This window comes from Pectinophora gossypiella, chromosome 24 (assembly GCF_024362695.1).
Source record: "Pectinophora gossypiella chromosome 24, ilPecGoss1.1, whole genome shotgun sequence".
Lineage (NCBI taxonomy): Eukaryota > Metazoa > Arthropoda > Insecta > Lepidoptera > Gelechiidae > Pectinophora > Pectinophora gossypiella.
Window position 1 is genome coordinate 6671705 of NC_065427.1, and position 25025 is coordinate 6696729.

Here is a 25025-nt window from a genome sequence, read left to right on the forward strand (position 1 = left end):
TTCAATCAACCGGAGGGGATATGGAGTATACTCCACTACGATGCTCCACTGCCAATTCGTGGAGGTGGCCCAGGCCCAACTGATAAAGGTGTCTTTTGAAGCATAGAATCATCTTTTCCAGACAACTGAGTGATTCAAGCCTGCAATGTCCTAAATATAATGAAGGACAGTCTCACAAAGCGATTTCGATATTTTTTTTTTATTTGGGAAAGCAACAGCCTTAGTCTAATTATATACATTATATGGTTGTTAGTAATACACATTCAGAGGCCAATTATAGCTATCCACGTGTTACATAGAAAAAAAAATACATAAGTAGTGCTACTACTGTAAAAAAAATACATAAAATACATAAGTAAAGCTTCTACAGAGGCAGTAAAAAGTAGAAGACGAGAAATAATCGACGGTGCCTTAACAAGTAATTAAGAGACGGAAGGGCATGTGCACAGCTTGTCGGTTTTAGGTTACACTCATAATTGCTGCAGTGCCGCTCAGTAGATTTAAGAATGAAATAGACCAAATTGATGAATGAAATACTTACATTAAATATGTATGACCTCGCCTATTTAACAGAAGGTAAATACAACGGAATCCATGCGGAAAATATTAAAGATCTTCTAGCCGAAAATGATATCGAAGTCAGAGCTCTGGAGATTAATTGGCAGAATGCAGCTTAAAAATAAGCATACAACCGTGCTGGGTTAGACCAGAGTCTACTCATGACTTGGATCTTTCTTTATTCATCCTGAATTTGATCACGGTATTACCTAGCTAAGCCTTCCTTCCCCTTCCGACTACCTTTTATAGAGAGATGGAAGCCATCAAAGGAAGTACGGCTCTGCTCGACGGAAAGGGCAAGTCGCAGGGACTGTACCTCGGAACTGTAATTCAAAGGCGGAGGACAGGAGTCCTAGTACGGCTTTGAAACAAACTACTCTGGGCGCCATCCTACTCGCGTCAGACAGAGTACTGCGGGGCCGAAGGCAAGAGGGAAACCACTGCCCCCTAAAAAGTAGCATGGAGAATGCTACACCGACAATAAAAGCAGAGCGTGGCTCTTAAATTAGTTATGATGTTTATATACGTACGTAAGCTAGTAATCAAAAAGCGCCATGCTTATAATAGACAATCTCCATACCAGAGTACGCAATCTGAACGTAAAACATAATGAATTGACAGCCCCATTCAAAACAATTAACTTTTACAAGGACTAAACAAACCGTATACAACCAGCTCACAGACTTAATTGTAGCTACTCAAGCCGACTTCAAATTAAACCATCCATTTAAACGGTGGCTTCAAACCTTAAGCCACTTCAAACCACTTCCAAGAATTCAAAGCCGTAAAAAAGTAAAAACGTTTATGAATAAATCATCGGAAACGCGAAATTTAAAAGACGGTGGAAAGAGATGGAAATATAAACGTTTCTTTAGAAAGAATGAGACAAGTATTATATGAGATGGTAAGGTGTAATTATGCCGTTAAGAATATAATTTCAGGCTGTTAAAGCGATGGATACGTCACATTATTATAGCTTTTTTTGTAATAGTTTATGCTGATTAACACATTTTGATAGTTGAGGCGTTTACGGACTTCAGCTATTTTGATATTTGTCAGTTGTTGCCAAAGTTTGGAACTGGTTTTAGTTATTGATTTGTAAATGTTATGTATCCATGAAATTCTTGATGAATATAATAGATGAACAATTTATATAATTAAGATTCTCTTTACGCAACGGAAAAGTTGATATTTGATATATTATATATGTTTCGTAAAGAAATATAAATATTTTTTTATGATATCATTTGTAAAAATTGATTTTACGAATATCACCTCAGGCTATCAAACGCATTTCAACAAACTTTCTATGAATTTGATTTGGTTATTACTTAATTCATCAGTTATTTTTACCTAATTTATTGATTTGTTCGGATGAATAAATAAGTCTGAAAGTAGCGTCGGTTAGTGAGATATTGAGGAGCATCAGTTGGACTCACGATCTGGAGGTCCCGGGTTCAAATCCCAGTGGGGACATATCACAAAAATGATATTGTGATCCCTAGTTTGGTTAGGACATTACAGGCTGATCACCTGATTGTCCGAAAGTAAGATAATCCGTGCTTCGGAAGTCACGTTAAGCCGTTGGTCTCGGTTACTTTTTACTTGTAAGTGAGTAATCGTTACATGAGCCTTTCAACCCCGGTGTCAAGGTAATGATCGAACCGCCAAAGGCCCCTACATGGCTCATGTAACGACTACTTACATCAGTAAGTAGTAACCGTTGATAGATTCCGTCAGTCGACGGGTATTGCACCTCACAAGCCACACGATAAGAAGAAGATTCATTCTCTCTATTTGTTCGAATCATCCATCTATGTTTTTGTGTTATATATTTTTTTTAATATTCTAACTCTAATATACCTTCTATTTCATCTGAAATTAAGCCTTTATTCAAACCAGAGCGTCACGGCACACACCAGACTAAGTAATCAAGAAAATTGCCCGCTGCATTTTTAACATATATATTTTTTTTATAATTTTCGACCAATTTCTAAGAAGCACCTGCCTATAAGGACATTATAACTTATAACGCTACCTGCCACCTTTGATTACAGTATAAAAAAGTATAAAAGAGCATAAAAAAGTATAAAACAGTATAAAAACCTCGTTAGTAAGTCGACGGTTTTTTGCTTAACCCTAACGATGTAGGTACTAATCGTTTTACGACATTTCGTTCGATTGGTGTTTTGGAGTAAAAATTGGAGTCTGATATGATAGCAATAGGAGCTGTAATTTTGGGTATTTTATACTGTTGTTTATTAAAAATCTCATCGGCACTTAGCAGTAGGATGCGAATAGCAAAATCTACTATCTCTATATTTTATTTTTGCAATATTTAAAAATAAACAACGATATCACAAACATATTAACATAAACAGCCTTTGTACGTCCTATGGGCAAAGGCCTCCCCTCAATCAACCGGAGCGGGTATGGTGCATACTCCACCACGCTGCTCCACTGCTAGTTGGTGAAAGTATCTTTACGGCCTTCGTGGTCTTAGAGCGTTATCCTCACGATCTGGAGTTCCAGGTTCGATTCCCGTTGGGGACATTGTCGAATAACGATACCGAAAGATAAAGATAACGTGTAAATAAGTTAATTTTAAGCTCCGTCGTGTTTAGATTAGTTAGATTAGTTTAGGTAGTCTGACCCAAAAATTGAGATTAACAACCATTTTAGGTGATACATTTGTATTAGAAAATATATAAAATTAACATAAGTTCACGACTACATTCCAATTGGGCTAGACAGATGTACCTAAATCCATCGCAAGATGAACTAAGTATTCACACCTCACCGAGCTTTTGCCATTTGAGCTTTTTTTTTGCTTTAAATTAAAAAAAAAACCTTGCTGTTGAGAGTGCACACATCGAATAAAAGAATATCGCAAGTAAAAAACACTTCAAGCTGAGGGGATTTTTATAGAAAACTGAAAATGGCAAAAAAGCAATAGAGTGAAATACAAAATATATATAAAAAAAAACTTAATAGAACCAAGGAGACCGTCGTTAACACTTGTAAAATCGTTACAAATGCAAATAAGCATCTAATGATAGAATAACATAACACATAACATAGCATTATGCCAAGAATAACAAAAAAAAAAAAAACAAATACAGCAAACATCAAAAATTTAATAAATAAAAATTCATAAATATGTATTTAAGTATATTTAATATTGATTCATCCAATTCGATATTCAAAACTAAATAGAGACATAACTAAGCAAAAAATTCAATGACTCGAAATTAGCATACAACAAAATTAACTTATGAAATATACACCTTTAAGATTTGTTGGACCTTAATTAAGTAGATAGAAACGTCATATTTTTTATCTGTACATATTTAAGGAGATACATTAGTAGAGCTGTAAAATACAACATTAAGAATTCACTTGGTATAACGCCTTTATCTTGCCGCAAACGACCGGACTATTAAGGGGAAGTCTTCAACTGTTACTTGCTAGTTCATTTAAAAAAACAATATGAATTTTCACTTGGTTATGGTGTGATTGGATGTAAAAAATGGTGTATTAAAACATGTTTTAAATAAAATAGGTATTTCATATTTAAATAGAGTTATTGGGGGATTGTGCTTGGCGCAAAGGTTGTCCATTGCTGTTCAGCGAAGAAATGCGACTTGTGTAATGGGCACCTTTGCGCCCGGATTAATCAGGGGCGGACTTTTTGACGAGTGCAGTAAATACCACAATGTCGTGTAAATTTATTGTGCAATTGTTTATAAGTATATTGTATTGTTGTTCAATAAAATTGACTGGTTATTGGCCATGTCTAAAATATACTTACACACAAAAGTTTATGTTAAGTTTGGTTTGAAAGAGTCTCGTTTACATCTGAGTCACAACGAAATTGCTAGAAATAAATAGCCATCTACAATAACTTACTCAGGTGAGTTAGCAACAGCTAACCCTTAAACGATCTCATTAGTATACAAAGTTAAAGCCGCGGTCAACCCATTGACATTCATATTTTAACGCCAAACGCGACCGCAAGTGTACCGCCATCAAACAATTTTACGCCCAATCGACCAAGATAAAAATTAAAACATCACAGGCGATATTTTACTATTCTAAAAAGAACACAGAGTCCAAAAACCTTTTTGCGTTCGGTTACGCCAATGTCGTTAAGGTCGCCGCCGGTGGAATTCGAAACGGTCTTTATTCGACTCAAATCCGATCGATGATAGTCTTTTGTCTTTATTGCTTTTTTTTGTAAATCTAAATTTCCAGCCAGTTTCTCACAGAATGAAGACATAAAAATTTCGAGCGTCGCGCGGCGCGACCAAAGAGACCACATGCGTTTCCGCCGATTTTTGGAATTGGCATTTTCGACCGAACCAGAATTGGTGGTCCTCACGCCTTTCGCATCACCCTATTATTTCCGAGACCGCCTCAGATGTGAAACTCGTGATCAGTATTTTATTCTTTTTTGCTTGACCCGAACCGTGTTTGTTTTCGAGGGTACGATACATGATTATTATGGAAATTAAAGGATGAATTATCATCGTTATGCTCCGAAAGGTTTTGATTAATAAATTCGTTATTCTCGCTTTTCGAAACGCCTTTGTTTCGTTTTGTTTGTTTAGCTGCATTAATTTCATTTTCATTATTCAAAATAGTACTGAAATTCATCTTTAATTCATTGGTATTATCATCATAGCCTCTTTAACATAATTTAAGATGTCTTTGTCAAAAAAGCGTCATGTCCCGCGAATCTCAGCTTTATTTCTTGTCTTTAACAAATTTCGTCCAGTGATTTTTGTCAGTTTAGTCGATATTATTTATAGATAAGTAGCTAATTATATTAGATACGCTTTTTAATAACCTGGTGTATACCACCGTAACCAATAAATCTTACACATCCTTAAAAATCGTATTCGTTTTGTATAATTTAATATGACGACGTATTTTTACAGCCGAAAGCGTTATAAATTCGTTGACAGTATAATTTATATGTCACGTAATAAAATTAGATTTAGGATCTGTCGCTTCGAAATCGGCGAAGCGAGGAATGCAACATTGTCCAAAACGGAAAATCTTGATAAAGATTCTTGGGAGTCTAATTAGTTCGTGGCCTATAGGAGGTCCGTGGCTCGTTTAGGTGACAGGTACTAAAGTCATCGAAAATTACAAATGTGGATTGGCATGAATTGGGGCTTGATGATTCACTTTTAAACGGTCAGATCCACTAACCAAATTGGAGTAACACTTAAGTATTTGAAACCAAAACACCCGCTTACTGACAGTAAAGAAATCTTTGATTGTAATAAATTGTCGCTCCATATTATAATAAACTTCAGCGTTTGTATCTTGTAGCGTCGATTTTTCTTCATGTTTTTTATTTGAAATTAAACCTGATGCTTACTTGTCGACTTTTACAACGATATAGTACATCCAGATTTTTTCCTGGTCATGGCACTGACAGTCAGATATGTTTGACACCGAGTCCCCTTTAACTAATACGAACTGCAGCTGTTTAGAAAAGTTATGACCAACTTTCCAGAAAACGCATGTTTAGTGCTGACGATATCCGCTGAGCTTCTCGTAAATATGGTTTCTATAATGCAAATCTAAGTCTTTCCGTCGACTATGATAAATTGCTTGGAGTCTTTAAGTGGGCAGTTTATATTCAAACAGGTTTTGACTTGTCGACGTCTCAATCCTCAGTTATTGCTTCTTGAGTGACTAAGTTAGCTTTATTTAGCATCATTTTAACAGCTACCAACACATTAATAGCGTCTACATACTTTATGTTGGTCAACATTTCAGTTGATTTTACGATGTGATTATGACTGCCCATCATCGCACATTTTGCTGTAAATTAATATAACGATGTTATTGGTAGGTATTTTGATGTTACAAAGTTGTAAAGCGGCTTCATCATAAATAATATAGATTATTAGCAATTAAATAAAACTATAACAAAACTCAAAATAAAATGAATTATATTAACACTTAAACTAAAACTTAATTAAAAAGCCCGCCTGTAATCGTACATGGCGCAAGTAATGAGATTGGTAAATAATGAAACTGCTGAAAAACTTCTTCGGGAATTTAACGAAGCAAGCAAGGTCAGGATAGATAGCCTTTTTTCTAAAAATGACGAAGATAATATAGACTTTGCTGACGCACCATACTTTGTGATCGCTGGTCTAAAACTTACTGGTCAATCTTCTTCTTCTATCGTGTGGGTTGTGAGGTGAATCGCCAATATTATTGAGCCGCTAAAGGCCCCTAACATGGTTCATGTAACGATTACTCACTTACATCAGTAAGTAGTAACCGGAATTTACGGCTTAAGAAACATGGATCATCTTACTTTCGGACAATCAGGTGATCAGCCTGTAATATCCTAACCAAACTAGGGATTACAAAGTGATTTTTGTGATATGTCCGGGACCCGGGACCTCCAGATCGTGAGCCCAACGCTCAACCACTGGACCACAGAGACCGTCACTGGTCAATCTACACCCAATAAGTCATAATTTTCCTTTAATGAACTTCATATTTTCCCATACGCTGGTCTTGTTTGCTATGCTAATCGTGGTGTGGGTAAGCACTATCATTATGAAGCTCGCGACGGGTATACCTTGATTAGACCGCTTATACATCGATTACATTATTATAGTTTTTTAATACAACAACATTGTGGTCCGGCGTCTTTGAGGCATAGATTAAACTATGTAGTTAGCTCAGGAAATTTCTTCCGCGTTGGTTTATATTATAATAGTAACTGTGGACGTATTAAATGCTGTAAATTCTTAAATTAATAGCTAAATATGTGACATTTAGTGAACGAAGTAACAAGGTTGAACAATAGCTGATGATGAATATATTTAAGTTCATTGTCTCCTTGAAAATGAGCTAAATGTTTTTATTTTTAATGTCGTTAATATAAACTATAATAAAGAAGGGATCATAAACTACTCCTTTGTTTAGAATAAAGTGTGTCGTTATAGTAATGGCGTCGCATCCTGTATAAAAGTATAGCCTTGTCTAATAATTATTTTGTTGTTGTTCATATCTTTTGCAGTGCCTCCTCAAGTCTTAACGTTTACGTTTTATTGCGTATGATTAAGTTCTGAGGAATGGTATCTTAGACAAGTTGCAAGCGATTATGACAATCGACAAAGTGACATTGATTAAATACTTACGTAATATAAAATTGACATGTAACCTAACAATCCCATACATTTTAATCACTGTCGATTTTAAAATCTTTTGCAACTTAGCCCACGGTGTGTTCTCAATATAAATTAAAAGTATTTGCACAACACAATTTTTGTTTCTTTTTTTGTAAAATACACATGCATTAGTAATTCATTGTTATCATTTTCAAGGCATAAGCTTGCTGTCTCTTGTAATTTTTTGACGTGTAATTAATCATAAGTACTAAATATGTTTTATCTTTGTTTCAGGGTTAGAGTATTTAAGTGCTGCGAGAAGTCTCCATCCAGAACTTCATGCTGGCAGCACACTTGCGAGTCAGGATTTCCAACTTAGTTTAGAAGGTAATATACTGAAACATTTCAACTATCAAATCTATCAGCTTTTTGTTAATGAGTCTAATCATTTTATTCTCTTTCTATATCAGTTTAAATGACAGTAAGAAGATAACGAATTGCATGATCCGCATACTTTTTTCAAACTAGAATATTTCTTCTACTCTTTCGACTTAAATACACTTTGACTTCCTTAGCTACTATTTCTCCTTCCTTTAAGTACTTACTTACCTCTGACTATTTACTTCTTCCAAGAATTACAGCTCGTCAAATATTCTATTTTCGGTGGCAAGTTTCTAAGTAAACTCTTAAACTTTACGATTTGCACGTAAACGTGCTACTTAGGTTCGTTATGGTGGACAAGTGGTGAACTTGTTAACTGAGTTTCCTCGTCTTTGTCAATACGTGTGTCATTGGAATTTATTCATGGGTTCGCGAAAATACTGTTTGAACGAAATCTTGGAAGGTTATTCTCAAAGGTGGTGGAAGGAACAAGTGTTCAGAGAAATTACGGTTATGTATATATAATTACAATATTACGAGTACGTACGTCCTACTGCTGGATATAGATCTCCCCTCCATCAACCGGAGGGGGTATGAAACATACTCCACCACACTGTAGCAGTGCGGGTCGGTGGAGATGTTATAGTCAGTAGCCCGGGACCAACATCTTAATGTGCCTTCCGATCCACGGAATTATCTATATTACAATATAAAGAAATAATTTTACTACTTGCTGAACCTATCCAGAATATATCTGGCAAATTAACTTTCAGATACTCACCCGATATGTCGACGATTCGACAACTTATACCTTAGATCTTACAAATTTCATGATGCAAAATTTGGTGTCCAGAATATTTTTGAAGATTGAGTAAGGTACTATATATGATCTTCGTTGTTATAACACAAATATCACAAAGTTTTCAAAATACCGGGCTAAATACAACATATAAGTAATTTGTATATTTTGACTATTTTCGAAATTGACACTATCAACAAAAGATATTGTATGTCTTACTTTCGGTTTTCAATCTTTCATCATCACTTCGTTTGCTATCCCAATAAAACCGGCTGCAAATAATTCATCACTTCTACCATTCTAACGTTCTTTTTTTAAATTTACAGGATCAAGAATAGCCTCTCCAACCCGCTTAAGGTTATCAGGTGGTGCAATAGGAGCATCTGCCAATCGCAAGCGGGCGGTCTCTTGGAGTCCTTATTCTGCTGAATCCTTGGACCTCGCTGCCGTCATCAGGGCGTCTCCTGCTAGTTTGGCTGTGAGAGCACCCTCGGCTGCATCCACTGGGAGCTATGGCCATCTTAGTGCTGGTAAGTTTTTTAATGTCCGATTTTCAATAACCTTTGATACTAGAACATTCAGTATAGTTAATAGATACATTAAATGACCGAAATTAAGTTTTATACGTTATTAAAAAAAAATGTATCTAATTAATTACGAGTACCTACATAGTCACAAAAATTTTTCTAATATTACATTAATTTTTCGTGGGTAAGAAACTTTCTTTATAATTAATTTTAACTTTATAATAAATTATGATTTCTTAGAACTTTATAAGAAAAGTACGTATGGTACGCGAGTTTACGCGACCTCGTGTCGTGAGAGTGATCTTCTAAGGCTCTTGTTTTCCTTTAAGATATAAATCCTTCAAAACCAAGTTACAACATTAAGCACAGAATATCCTTAATATTATAATCTCCTTCTTTCTTTCAGGAGCAATATCCCCAGCGCTGTCCCTCTCGCATGCGTCTCTCGCACAGCAGCTGTTAGCGCGGGGGGGCGTAGTAGGGGGAAGCGGCGTGTTGACGGGGGGGATGCTGTTAGACCCCGCGCATCAACAGGCTGCGGCCGCGGCCGCGCATCACGCCGCACATGCGCATCTGGTTGCTGGTATTCATAGGTGAGTATAGTTCTTACCACTCGCGAAGGTAGTCAGTTTTTGGTTGTGTTTAGAACTGCACTATGACTTTGTGACGAGTCTGCCAGACACGCACACAGTCGCACAGTCATAGTTGTTGATTGCTTTTGACGTTGGCAGAATCATTGTTTCTAAACGATGCAGCCATAAATTTTTAAAAAGTAAAGTGGAATTGATTGCCTTCTTGAGTTACAAAAATTGCAGACAAATAGATAAAAACTCAGTTTACGGCCATTTCGTTACCTGGGGCTTCAGCCAAGTTGCAAATGATTTCGAAAAGTGACAACGATAAAATTGTGCGGGATTACCATACAAGTGACATGTTAATAACTAACTTGGTTAACCCCCACATATCGTTTTCAGTAATAGTATACCTAGGCATTTAAACCTTTAGATACATTATCTAAAGCAAATGATTAATCAAAACTTACAAAACTTTCAGATCTCACATATCCTCACCTACCCAACTCCTGATGGGTGCTCCGGTAGATGTTAGACCTGGTCTTGGTCTTGATGGCACTCCACCATCTCACCTGCAGCCGCCACCCCAACAGCCTGAAGTTACGAGCATCATGGAAGCTGATAGGTAAATAACTGGCAAAATAAATAGCCATACTTAACACGATAAAGAAATAAGGTAAAATCTAGAATGGTGACCACAGACCGTAAAGCGCAGTGTAGGTAAGCCCCTACAAGGTGAACCGATGACCTCCTGAAGTTTGCGAAAAACCGTTGGATGCGGAGGCCTATGTCTATATCTGACTGATGATGACGATTTAATAAATAATGGTCGTTTCTCGCTAATTTACCAAATTACAAGTAATCAGAAGTCGACTTGCAGCCACTTTTGATGTAAAATCAATCGGATATGATGAACCGGAAAGTGACGGGTATCAATTTGCTATATTTTAGAGAATCCTAGTTTGAGAACCAAGAAATTATTGTTTTCAGGGCTATTGAATGTCAATTTGCTGGGTAAGCTCAGGTCACATCGTCACTTGCAAACAGCTGAAATTGTCGTTAAACACGATCCTATTATAAGATAAGATATATGCGTTTATTCGGGCAGCTCAGGCTCACTTGTTAGTTAGTCACAAAAAAGTTACACTACAGTAGTTAGAACTGCCTCACCAACACCTGCTTAAAATGCTTCAGCGTGGGTAAGTCACTCTTAAAAGAAACCACCCAGGAAACAGTAAATAACATAACAGTAAACAACATTAACATAAACCGAACCGTTATTAAAACAAAACCATTCTCTCGTTTTCCACAGCGCATCAACAGCGATGACCCAACGCAAGTCCCCACAGAGCTTGATGTCTCGAGACAACATGCACAGCAACAAACCGCTATCTGCAGCAGCTGAGAGCACCGTCCATGACGGGCTGGACTCCAAGGATGAACCAGGAGACTTCATTGAGACCAATTGTCATTGGGTAAGTTTGAAGCTGCCGTTTTTCTACGTTCCAGGAGACAAAACCAAAAGAAGACGATCAATTAATCAAATATTCTTTATTGCACACACACACGCAAAACATTCTAAAACATACATAAGAAAGATAACAGCATAATTGGCGGATTTATTGCTCTACAGCAATTTCTTCCAGCCGATCAGAGATAAGAAATATAGATTGTACAAACAAGAGACCAAAAGCTAGAATATTATCGAAATCTTTGCTAAGAGTGTCCAATTATGAAACAGAGTTCGTTGCTAAACCTTGAGAAGGATAAAAAACATTGCTATTCATTCTAACCTTGTGTGACACCTAAGATCCAAGACCAACATCACCAATCAAAAGGATTATTCTCACAGTGTTGTCAGAGTCATTATGTACGGTCACGAGCATTAATATGTATACACTTTGGTACCATGTTACATTAACTTTTTTGACAAATTGAACTGTAAGTCTCACTAAATGTCAAATATGTTAGTGCGACAGAGTCCTAAAGTGGGTACATTATATTGCTCATGACTGTACTAGTTAAGCATTATTCACTTATACTAATTTGATGATAAAAGTTTCTAAACGACAAAAAACTGTGTTCCTTTTATGAACAAAATTGAATTTGCATTAGGTATAATAAATAAGTACCAATCCTGATTATCATATTCCTTTAATCCTCTAAAGAACCTTGTATAATTATATTATCCTTTCTCCGTTCCAGGTTGACTGCAAACTAGAATTCCCAACCCAAGACGACCTAGTGAAGCACATCAACACAGACCACATCCATGCCAGTAAGAAAGCCTTCGTCTGCCGCTGGGTCGGATGTTCCAGGGATGAAAAGCCTTTCAAAGCCCAGTACATGCTCGTCGTCCATATGAGAAGACATACTGGCGAGAAACCTCATAAGTGTACTGTGAGTATATTTCCAGGGTGCCGTGCTACGAAAATGAAATTCTTTCCATGATAGTTTATTTCGTTTCGATTGTTACCTCGAACCTGATATATGCGTGCCTCCATTATTCAGTTTTGAAAGCTAATTATTTATTTTCTGTTAATTCCCAATCCTACTTACGTTCAGATCTTTATTACTTACTAACAAACATTTGGTAACATCGTCATTTGTCACTATACTCAATGTCCCTTTTTAAATTTAAGTGACTTCACATTATATTACTATATTTCTTTTGCTGTGTTTTTTAATCTTACTTTATCAGTATCATCATTATGATCATCACTTACCCTTAAAAATAATTTAATGACATTAAACATCATCAATTTTGTTTCCAGTTTGAAGGTTGCTGCAAAGCCTACTCCCGCCTGGAAAACTTGAAGACTCATCTCCGCAGTCACACAGGGGAGAAACCGTACACCTGCGAATACCCTGGTTGTGCTAAGGCTTTCTCCAACGCCAGTGATCGCGCTAAACATCAGAATCGGACACATAGTAATGAGGTAAGTATCTTCGGAGTTTTAGCTGACGCAGTGTAGTAAAACGGGAATCAAAAAGCTAAATTGTGTGTGTCATTAAAAAATAATAATAATTGATAATTATTATTTTATTAATTATTCACTTCCAGAAACCGTACGTGTGTAAGGCTCCTGGTTGCACGAAGAGGTACACAGACCCGTCGTCTCTAAGGAAACACGTTAAGACTGTTCATGGCGCTGAATTTTACGCTAGCAAGAAACATAAGGGTAAGTTTGTAGATAATATATTTTTCGGTAGCCGATATAATTCCACTGCTGAAAGGCCTAAGTATTCGTTTTTACTGTTTCCTGCCCAGGCAGAAAGATTGTTGTATCAATAGTTTAGGCAATTTTATCTTCCTCATTTGTATGTCCATACTTTGCTCCTTCAAACTTATTTCTATCTTAGGAATAATTGACACCATTAGATTTTGAGTTAACTATATGTCAGATATTATTTTGCTAATTGCGACTCGCCACCTCATTGGTCTAATAGAAAGCTCGGTGAGGTGTGGGTTCTTAGTTCATCTAGCAATGGATGTACCTCTGGATATGTCCCAATTGGGGTCAATTCGGATATATCTTGAGCTTACGTTATACGTGAAATAGGGTCTTAGATGATGAACTTTTAAGATCCCATTCTTGACAACAACTTCAAGTCCTCAATCTCAACCATTTATTCCAACAGGTTGCAGTAGAGGCGACGATTCAGCAGAATCCGGTGGAGGTGGCGCTGGATCGTCACCTCGCTCGGAGGAAGGTGGAGTGCCGACTGGAGTCAGAGGTCATACGTCATCTGCCTCCGTCAAGAGCGAGAGTCCAGCCTCGCCAATACCACATGGGCTGCATACTCCGGCTCATCAGGTATGTGTTTGGTAATACTCTAGAGGTATTTGTGTGTTTGTGTCCATCTTAAAACTGTAATAATGGAATTTGGATAACGGGCTGATAACACGTGACTATGCAGGTCATCATAATCCATCTACCTACCTACATATTTCTAAATTATATGTTTTTTTTTCTTCTTTCTTTTGTCTTCTTTCTTCTCTCTTCTTTCTTCGTTCATCTTGGAACGAATACCTATCAGACGCAATTGATAGTTGACTTGTGTAACCTACCTTATGTATTGTACCTTTTTACACTTAACTGTATTGTCATTATTATGATGTGGTCAATCAAGCTTTGTTGCTTGCTGTGTTACGACGAGGTCAATATAAGATGTAGGTGAAATGATATATATCTAGGCGTTTTACTAAATATAGTTTTGAATGCAGTTAGAGACAAAGCCCATTTGCTAAATCCAGTCGAATGAATTAAAAAAGGTTACAGAAACAAGGAAAGATTTCTAAAGTAGTCTCATACACTTCCGAAAAATTTAATACTGGATATCAATGGATGGAACCTTGAAGACTTGTAGAAGAACGTTTTACGTGAAGTGAAAACTAATTGGATTTTTTATTTCAGTTGGCGCAGTGTGGTGGCGAACTCAACTTCGGTGGTTCAGATCTTGGAGGGTTTAGTGACGAAAATGGCGCTCCTTACTTTAGGCTAGATGGAGATGTAAGTAACTATTTCTTTTCTGGGTCCTTGGCCATGTTACAGACGATTATGACAGTCGACAGTCAATTTTCAAAAGAAGAAAAAATGAATGGTAATGATCACTGAACGTTTCGCCTCTTCCTTTTTGATGCGATCAGCGACGGATTGGAACCGTCTGCCGTCGTCTGTTTTTCCAACTCGTTATAATCTGGAAGTCTTCAAGGCTAGAGTGAAGAGACATTTGCTAGGCGAGCGTGAACCACCCTAGACCACAATGTCATTTACCATCAGGTGAGATTGTGGTCAAACGCGCAAAAACATATACAGCTTTCACATATCAGATGTGCATCTAGTTTTCGAACAATAACCCTAACTTTAGCCTACTTTTCATCGTCATTAGCATTTAACTCTTTTTTAACTAATCTCGGTCCATTGTTATAAGAAATAAGCATTTCTTCTTCGTAAATACTGAGAGGTTAAAACCTCATTTTATTTTTCTTCGCTTCTTCAATTTCAACATAACATAAGCTCACAACTATATCCCAATTGGGGTAGTCAGAGGTACATCCATCGCAAGATGAACTGAGTACCCACACCTCACTGAGCTTTCTGTTAGACCAACGTGGTGGTGGTGTGGCTTTTTCAATTTATTTCCATAATTTTGATGATTGTTATCTAGCATGATCATAAACTGCCTATATACGTCCCACTGCTGGGCACAGGCCTCCCCTCAATCAACCGGAGGGGGTATGGAGCATACTCCACCACGCTGCTCCATTGCGGGTTGGTGGAGGTGTTTTTTACGGCTAATAGCCGGGACCAACGGCTTAACGTGCCCTCCGAAACACGGAATCATCTTACTTTTTCGGACAATCAGGTGATTCAAGCCTGAAAAGTCCTTACCAAACAAAGGACAGTCTCACAAAGTGATTTCGACAATGTCCCCATCGGGAATCGAACCCGGACCTCCAGATCGTGAGCCTAACGCTCTAACCACTAGACCACGGAGGCTGTTCTCTCTAGCATGATCAAAGGTGGACTAACAATCATATTTCTCTTTCTTCCAGGTGGAACAGGAAGTAGTGGGCGAGGTGGGTCAGCTGCCTCTGATGCTTCGAGCGATGGTGGCGATAGGCGAGCCGCGTGCTCATCACCACACGCCGCGCTTCGGAAACAAGATGGGAGTCGGACGACTGATGCCGCCTTCTCATGCTGCGGATTTGGGAGGAGGTATGTTGGAGATTCAAAAGCGCACCCCTGATGCCGGGCAGCAGCGGTATCAGTACTGGTTGGAGGCCGAGGAAATGGATTCTGGTAGAGCTCCAGCTAGAACATCACCGATTGAGAAATTGGTCGGTGTACTGCGGAACGGAAGGCGATTGGGGCAACCATCGTTCTACACGCCCTATCTATGGAGTATTGAAGGCGATTACTACACCGACAAGAGCGCAGCTCTTAAATAAAGAGAGATGTTGGAGATTCTTGGTGATAGATAGTTAATGTTGGGTATATGTGATGAAAGCACGGTAGATAACAGTTGAACCAGACAAGCTGAAATCGCTTCATCTATAAATAAAATGATTGAAAACCCTTTTTGCGGATAGTTTCTGACGGTTATTAAATCTTTTGTAGTTTTCATTATAATTATCAAATTGGTTCGTGTACTAGGTTCAAGAAAAAATATAAAATTTTGATTACTGAACAAAGACAGATCTAGAACTGTATGAATTTTAATCAAGAAAAAGTCCGACATTTATCACGTTTTTCTATGACAACAGTGTGCTTTTTCATACAAATTTGTGTTTTGATGTTTAGTAAAAAGTAACTGATTTGACTAGTTGGAAACTAGCCTTGGATGCAAGTTTCTTTTACAGGAACAAAAATTATATTTATATATTTATTCATGAGCGCGTTAAGCCGTTGGTCCTAGGCTACCAGCCTAAACGCCTTCACCAACCCTCACTGGAGCAGGATGGTGGAGTATGCTCCACATCCCCTTCAGTTGATTAAGGGGATGCCTGTGCCCGACATTGGCACGTGTGTGCTTGCACTTGTCAGAGATTTTCCAGAAATTTAACTAGAAGCATCGTTATCGTAATCTTTGAATAACACACACAATTTTGTGTTAATACAACACAGAAGTCTAAAAAAACTGTTACCTCATTTCAGGTGGTGCAATGCCAGGAAGAACGGAACTGGGCAACACGAGTGTGGCGGTGGAACTGAAGACAGGTCTGCCAAACACGAGACGAGACTCCGGGATATCGTCGGGGAGCAGTCTATATAGTGCTAGGTAGGTTATAAGTTCATTTATGCTAAAATAATGAAATTAGAATAAATGAATGAAATATTATTTATTCGCATAAACAATAAAAGTACAAGAATTGTGTCTGAAATACTGAAATAGACAGAATCACTAATTTAACAGTTACGCTCTTGTCGGTGTAGCATTAATTCTCCATGCTACTTTTTTAGGTAACAATAGGGCAATGGTTTCGCTCTTGCGTTCCGCCCCGCTGTACTCTGTCTGACGCGAGTATGATGGCGCCCAGAGTGTAATTATAAAAAGTAGCGTCCACCAATAATTTGGGATAAAAATCTTAGAACAACTTTTCAAATCAGCATTTTGTTTTTCTGTCGCTGACTCAGTTATTGTCAACCAAACTTAAATATTGTTAAGTTTTGGTTTTTGTTGAGATATGATTGACTAGCATTTTATAATATAACGTTTCATTAACTTCTCTTATTTGCGTTAACGTTCTTTTCTTTATAGTGTGGAGTTTTCTGATAACAATTTCACGAATCACGTGTCAAATTTGTACGCATATTTTTTTCTTCTTCCAGATCATCAGACATTTCCCGGAAGAGCAGTCAGGCATCAGTGGTGTCAGGAGCGGTAGCCACGACCACGGGTGTCGCCGGGCCGCAGAGACTAGTCTCCCAACATACCACCGTCTATGATCAGCTCTCACCCGATAGCAGTCGAAGGTAAGTCCGTTATTTGATAGACTTTTTACATAAGATTTGTTTAATTTTCATCCAAATCTAAAAATGTTTAAGGTTTTGGTATATCGATTCGACACTGTTGCAAGTGCCATGATCACGGGAATATCGGGAGTCTCACATCCCTGATTTAAAAGCACTAAGAACCCGTTATTATGTGTTTTAATTAATGTGCGTAAACTTAAAACAATGTATAATTACGGGTTGTTGAAGATAGCCATGCATGAACCTTACTACTCCTATAAGATGAAGATTGTAAGATTTTTGAATTTCTCCACAGATCTAGTCAAGTATCATGTGTGGGGTACGCTCCAGCTCCATCATCAGCTCTAGCTGCCGTGCAAGCTGTCAGAACATCTCAAGGCAATCAGGTATGTTGTTTTCTAGACGACCCAGTTTACTCGCTTTTTATTTTAGTAGACAGTAGCGCATCTAGATTTGACTAGAAGATATGCTATCTATGATATTTTATACCCTGAAAACGAAATGGCCTCAACTCAATAATTAATTAATTAAAATACATAATAACGGGTTCTTACCGCGTTTAAATCAGGAATATGAGACTCCCGACATTTCGACACTGTTGCAAGTGCCATGATCACGGGATGACTGATGAGATTGGAGTGGAGTAGGTAGATCAATAATTAATTGTATAAAGTGAATGAGTTTTTGGCTGATTTTGACTAGATGGTAAATTAAACACAGAACATGAATGATTAGAGCCAATCCCAGAAATTGAGAAATGGCACAGACAGATGATAATAATAAACTTATAGCTATCCAATAAATTCCCGAGAAATGAGTTTCGGATGTATGTGCCCTAACCTGTATTGGGCTGGTTTTCCCTTCGGTTTGGAAGATCAGATAGGCAGTCGCTTCTATAAAAATCCTCAGGTTAGATAAGCGGGCGAATTCTTACAAATGTGCTTAATAAAATAGCAGACGTTTTAATTTAAGAATAAAAAATATGTTTTTTTTCTTCATACAGGCGGTTCTACTTCGAGGAGTGACCTGCTCAGAAGTAAGAGCCGAGGAGTTGGCGTTAGAGCTGGACCCCACCGTGCAGGTAAAGGAGGAAGCCCGGAGACTGTCGGAGCAGTCCAACTTGAGCGACCAGACGCAGAGCTACCAGCCGTATCCATGTGGCACTGATGATGTGGTCAGTACTTGTCTTTGAAAGCCAGCTGATTTACTTTTCAACAAATCGTTCTAAGATTTGAGGTAGAAAAGGGGAGAATTCATTCGATATTCGGTCAATATACATGCTTACGTTAATGGACCGCATAATATTTACTACTTACATAGCATGCCAGTAGCACTTCGCTTGTTACGATATTTTTTCGATTTTTTAATGTTTTTTTTTTTTTAATTGTATACAGGGCGACGCACCTTTCCCGTTCAAGACAGAAGATGACCACGACTCGACGACATACAAGGACTCGCGGTCCAACTCCACTGGCACTGTGCTCATCACCACTGCGCAGGTCCACCACCCCAACCAAGAAGTCAATCTTGAACAGGTAAAGAGTTCTAAAGACTGGAATCTCTTTCATCCCCAATCTATAAAGGGTTGAATTTCCAAAAATCTCCCTTTTATTACATCTTGCTTACATACATCACTAAACACTGCGATAACGCTTCTTTGGCTTTCTTGATCCAAGGTTAGGGTTAGGCGTCGATAAGTCAATTAATAGCGGAGTTGGCATACAATGATGCAATAAGTGTTACTAGCATGTCGCTCACGTATTTGAAGCAAACCTACATTAAATAACCCATATACGTCACATTGGTGGAGTCACGTGTACCCGCAATGAATCGGAGGGGATATGGAGCATTCTCCAGCACGCTGCTCCAAACAAAAGACGCGTCAAAAATTAACCTATTGTTCCTCGTATATTGGAAAAGTAATAATACTTTAGTATTTTGAAGCATTCTTTTTTAATTTCACACCCAGTTAAGCCGAGAAGTTAAGTGTACTTATATTCCAGAGTAAATGTATTTAAATTATCTATGTTGTTTTGTTCCACAGGTCGCGGAAGGAGAAATGGTGGAGAACAAGCTGGTGATACCAGATGAAATGATGCAATATCTTAACCAATCAATATTGGGAACCGAATCGGTAGCACCAGCTCCCACCGACTCCACTAACCCCGAACCTGAATCTAAAGACACTGACAGTGCAACCAAAGAAGCCGATGAACCACAAACTAACAATTCCAGTGATAAAATCAGTGACGTAGCGACCAGTGACGATTCTCTACTCAAAAACCTAGGTGCCATAGGAAGTGATCTCAATATAAGTGATATTCCAGTCGATTTAAGGTCGTTAGACGTTAGTATGTCAGGGAATAGTGGCTCGCTTCTAGCTGCTAAGTCACCTGACGACAAGAACCCTCCGCTGCAAGAGCAAGTCATCCCTGAAGTGAACACTGAGAATTGTGAAAAGGTTTCTAAGCCACAGGCTAATAACGTCCCAGCGAATAATCCATTGCAGTCATTACAGACAATGGCAGCTAATCAGACTGAACAATCGAATAGAATGAGAGTGAACAATCCTCTACCTCAAAAACAGACTCCTGCGGTGAGTCCAAAAACGATGGTCATGAGTCCTCAAAGCTTGGCCCATAGCATGTTAAGTCCTCAAAGTCTTCCTCACAGTGCTATGAGCCCACAAAGTGTAATGAGTCCTCATAACATGCCGCATAGCGTTATGAGTCCACCGAGCGTTTATAATGTTATGAGCCCGCAAAGTGTGATGAGCGTTATGTCTCCTCAACACAACGCAATGAGCCCACAAAGCATGCAAAGTCTGATGAGTCCACAGATGCCGAATCAGATTATGATGAGTCCTAGACACAACAACATTGGAAGCCCAATGTCTCAAAACATGGCCAGTCCTATGGTTAATATGGCGAGTCCCATGGCTCAGAATATTAACAGTCCAATGAGCCATGGAATGCCGAGTCCCATGCATCCTGGTCTTCAGAGTCCGATGGCTCAAGGCATGACAAGTCCCATGGTGCAAAACATGCCAAACCTAGCTATGAACCCGCCGATGAATCCTCAAAATCAGATGACAAATCCAAACCAGAATATGATAATGAATATGAATCAACAACCTCAAATGCCTGTTATGAATCAGCCACAAATGGCAACAGTCCCTCCAAACTACATGAATAATAGGCAGAATTGTAATCCGAAAATGCCTAATAAGAATTTTAATAACGTTCCTAATCAATTCCAGAATCAGAACTTTAATCAACCACCAAACTACCCAATCCAGAATCCACCGATGAACCAGCAAAACGTGATGAGGAGTCAAAACATGCAACAATACCAAATGATGCAACAGTTTAATCAGAATCAAATGCCTATGCCAAATCAGAACATGAATTTCAATCAGATGAACAACCAAGTCATCTACCCTCAAAATTACCAGCAAAACCCCATGCATCCAATGCAGATGTCTAGATCATCAGTGATGAGCGTTGATAACAGTGGAAACATGACTCGAGGGGCGATGAACAGTTACTGTGAACAGAACCAACCTCCGATGCAAAATATGCAACAAAATCAGTACAGTCAAAACATGCAGTACCCTCAACCACCTCCGTACAGTTCTGTAGTAAACAATGCAAGCGTTATGGGCCCGCCTCCTCCAAAGAACAACCACCAATACAACCAAACAATGATGAATAATAACCAGTATTATAATCATCAACGACCTTACAACCAGTGGGATTATCCAGGCAACCAGTTCAACAAACACAACATGCAGAAATCGGTTCAGAATTCAGTGAACATGTCTACTGGTAGCCAGAAACCTAATGGAGTGAGGGTTAATTGCAACCAGATAAAGGACCAACAGACAGATTGTAGTATGAATAGTTTGAGGAGTAACAACCAAGCCGATGTCCAAGTGTGGGACATATCTCAATCTCAGATAGAAGCAAGTAATGGAAGAAAGAAGAATCAGACAAACAATACAATGCGACAAGAAACGTACCAAAGAACTCTTGAGTACGTGGAAAACTGTGAAAACTGGAAGAGTTCTGAAATGGTGTCTAGTACCACTCACCCAATCCAAGGTGGTGACAATATGGTTGTGAACGATCTCCAAACATCCCTATCTTCGTTTTATGAAGAGAATCAATACCTCCAAATGATTCAGTAGTCCTGCATTCAGAATACTCTTCACATTATTATAAGTTTTGTTTCGATTTTACATGACTGTGCGTTTAATTTTGTTAATTTCAATTTTATTGATCTTCTGACAAATTGTACGATAATACAAAAATATTTGAATTATTATGATTGAAAATTGTAATAGTTATAATTCAGATAAATTTTCATAATTTTGTTTTATGTAGTTGTGAAATATCAAAACATTATTTGCGTTTATCATCTTTCTATTTTTTATTTTTAACAAAGAAATTAATTGCGCGCATGTTCCGTTCAATAACTGTCACAAGAATTTAAACTACATAAATGAAAATATATTTAAGTGATTAATTTAGGAATCACAAGAGTCGTTGGTTGTTATTTAATGGTGCAAAATGGTTGTCAATCTTTTGTCTTAGACTGATTAATTGTAAAACTAATTCTAAAATTCTAAATTAAGTCTGCTAAGAATTTTAAAGTACATTTTTGTTATCATTTTGAGTGAAAAAGACACGTCATTGTACATATTGTAATGTCTTCCAAGTAAATTTAAGTACAATAATTAAAATGCATTTACATTTTACATTTTAATTGCATTAAAAGTCTATGTACATACATTGTTGTACATAACATAACTTTACAAGGGAAAAACAGTGCCTTAAATTTTAAAATAAAATTTTGTAATACAATTTTAATTTTTAATTGTAATTTGTGAATCTTTTAATCTATTTTATTAATTAAATATACATTTTAAGTGACATTTGAGATTATTAGACATTTAGAATTGTACAAATGGATACATTTTTTTCTAGAATTTTTACAGTAACGTTAAAAATTTTAGACTTTAGAGTAATTACTTAAATAAGTAAGTATATTTTTATATTAAAATTGTAGTTTGTAAAATAATTTACAGCAATATATTAACGATTTCTTTAATTTAGACAACGAATCTCTTAGTTTAAGTGCTGATTATGAGATTACTAGTATTTAGTTACTTAACGATTTGTTAATTTGTTTATTATTTAAATTACGAGTAAATAACAACGCACAAATGAATGTAATAGAACAAGGATTTTGTATTTTGTAATAAATTATTGTTTTTTACTGTTTAAACTACAAACTCGAACAACTGTGAACAATATTTTAATTAAATGAATCCTTTTATTATGAGTTACGTTGTTTTGTTTTGAAGATAACACATTATAAATAACCTCATAAAGATTAAATTTGTGTTTTGTACCATACAAATAGTTTTATGACCACTTCCGATCATTCCATGGACTCGGGTCGAAATAGTGCACACGTGAAAATGCCCTTATTCAATTCTACTCCACGAAGTATCAACCGACCTATCAGTACGTAGCCTAAGAGATAGACAAACTTTTTACGCACTTGACCACAGTTGAAAATAGCCCATATTTTATTGACAACGTCTGGCAACACCGTTGAAATAATTTGATCTATTTCTGCCCGCGTGACGCGACACTGTGGTATGTGGACGACACGATATTTTTGTTATTCCATCATTTTACAGCTCCAGCTGATATTTTCGCTTGAAAAACTGTCGAGGGTACTGGCGATTGTCATTTTTAAGTTGATAATGACCCCGATTCCTTCAGACACCTCCTAATTTTACTTTGTTATACTTACCTTTCGTTTTCTTATCCGCCGTAAATTTTAGGAAGAATGAGTAAATAAATGAATAACCCGGGCAAATCAAAAAGGTATCTCGCTGGTATGCAAACCGTTTGACGTGATACTGTCGGGTTATTAGCCAATGTAATTTTTTTAGACGGTTGTTTTAGATTTGTGCTTAAAATTGACGTGTGTTCCATAAATTTTATGCTTGTCGATTGGGTAATTGACCTTTCCTTTTCGGCGGATAAGAAAATGACAGGTATAAGTAACTTAAAATAAAATTAGATGGTGTCTACAGGAATTAGCACCAATGAAGTTTTTCTAGTGAGACGTTTAATTTATATTGGTGTGGGTAGAATTATAATAGTCACCAATAAAATATTGGTGTCAGGGTTATTACTGAGCCGCCAAAAGGCCCCTGACATGACTCAAGTAACCAGTGGCTTAGCGTGTCTTCCGAAGTACGAATCATCACACTTTCGGACAATCAGGTGATCAGCCCGCAATATTTTAACCAAACTGCAGTTCACTAAGTGATTTTTGTGATATGTCCCCACCGGGATTCGAGTCCGGGAACTCCGAAGCGTGAGCCCAACGCTCAACCACTGGACTATAAAGAACCCTCCTAATTACGGGAGATATTTTCAACACAAAATGTCCTATCCACATTGTAGTCAACCAGCGAAATTTATGTAAATAAATAGATAACTTTAATAGATAACTTTGAGGGATGATTCGGCCCATAATTATTATTCTGAGTTGATATCAAGTGGTTAAAAAAGTTACAAAAAAAAAACACGAATTATGCGATGGAAAATTCCACTTGATATTAACTCAGGATCATGGTCTGAATCATCCCCCTTAGTATTCGTTACGATGTCACTAACATTCTGTATACGTCCCACTATTAGGCACAGGCCTCCCCTGAATCAACCGGAGGGGGTCTGGAGCATACTCCACTGCGGGTTGGTGGAGGCATTTGGGCTAGTAACCCGATACCAACGGCTTAACGTGTCTTCCGGAGCAAGGAATCATCTTACTTTTCGGACAACCAGGCGACTCATCCTGCAATGTCCTAGCCAAACAAATGTCTCACTAAGTGATTTTCAACAGTGTCGCCATCGGGAATCGAACCTGGACCTCCGGATCGGTATTGCTCCAACCACTACACCACGGAGGCGAGATACAAGTAAGTAGTAATAAAATCACAAGCACGAAGCTTTAATGGTTTCTCGAGTTTTCAAGCGTAAACTAGCGAAATATCGGATTGACAGTGCCAAGTTCTTCTTTGTTGTTCCTCGTTATCGACATAGTATAAATAAAACAGTAGTAGCAGTAAATAAGTCACTTACAGCCGACCAAGTAAGCGCTTTTTTTAAAAAAATACATTCTGATGTGATTTAAACAAATCATTTTCCATGAATTAATTTCATTTCGGTTAAAATTGAGACCACAAATTTTGTCCTGGATTCGAACTAACTTGTATGCGAGGTTTGTTTATAAAAATCACATTCGAAAAGGCAAGGTCGATTGTTGGCTTGTTAATTTGAAAAATGTTTTTAAGTAACGTAATCATAAAAATAAATTCAGCACGTCATGGCGCTGGAGGGCATCCGAATTTTTCAAAGTAACAAGTCAAAATCGACCGTATCTGTTCTACGACAGTAATAATATCTTCCTAGCATTATAACCGTTTTTAACAAGCACCGCTTACCTAACCTGAAGATTTGACAGGTCCGGTTTTT

The 25025-nt window shown here is 37.6% G+C and overlaps 1 protein-coding gene across 2 annotated transcripts in view; it reads left to right on the top strand.

The window, feature by feature from the left end:
* The window catches only part of LOC126377808 (transcriptional activator cubitus interruptus), a 154111-nt gene extending 131348 nt beyond the window's left edge, over window positions 1-22763 (top strand). For both annotated transcript variants that reach the window (XM_050025671.1, XM_050025672.1), the window contains exons 5-21: window positions 8001-8093; window positions 9213-9416; window positions 9820-10006; window positions 10467-10610; window positions 11298-11460; window positions 12191-12385; window positions 12760-12924; window positions 13050-13167; window positions 13628-13803; window positions 14404-14499; window positions 15546-15708; window positions 16648-16771; window positions 17323-17466; window positions 17762-17852; window positions 18470-18640; window positions 18861-19001; window positions 19511-22763. In XM_050025671.1, the coding sequence (XP_049881628.1) occupies window positions 8001-8093; window positions 9213-9416; window positions 9820-10006; window positions 10467-10610; window positions 11298-11460; window positions 12191-12385; window positions 12760-12924; window positions 13050-13167; window positions 13628-13803; window positions 14404-14499; window positions 15546-15708; window positions 16648-16771; window positions 17323-17466; window positions 17762-17852; window positions 18470-18640; window positions 18861-19001; window positions 19511-21655 (4520 nt within the window). In that variant the 3' untranslated portion in view covers window positions 21656-22763. The remainder of the gene's footprint in view (window positions 1-8000; window positions 8094-9212; window positions 9417-9819; window positions 10007-10466; window positions 10611-11297; window positions 11461-12190; window positions 12386-12759; window positions 12925-13049; window positions 13168-13627; window positions 13804-14403; window positions 14500-15545; window positions 15709-16647; window positions 16772-17322; window positions 17467-17761; window positions 17853-18469; window positions 18641-18860; window positions 19002-19510) is intronic.
* Window positions 22764-25025: the final 2262 nt, after the last annotated feature.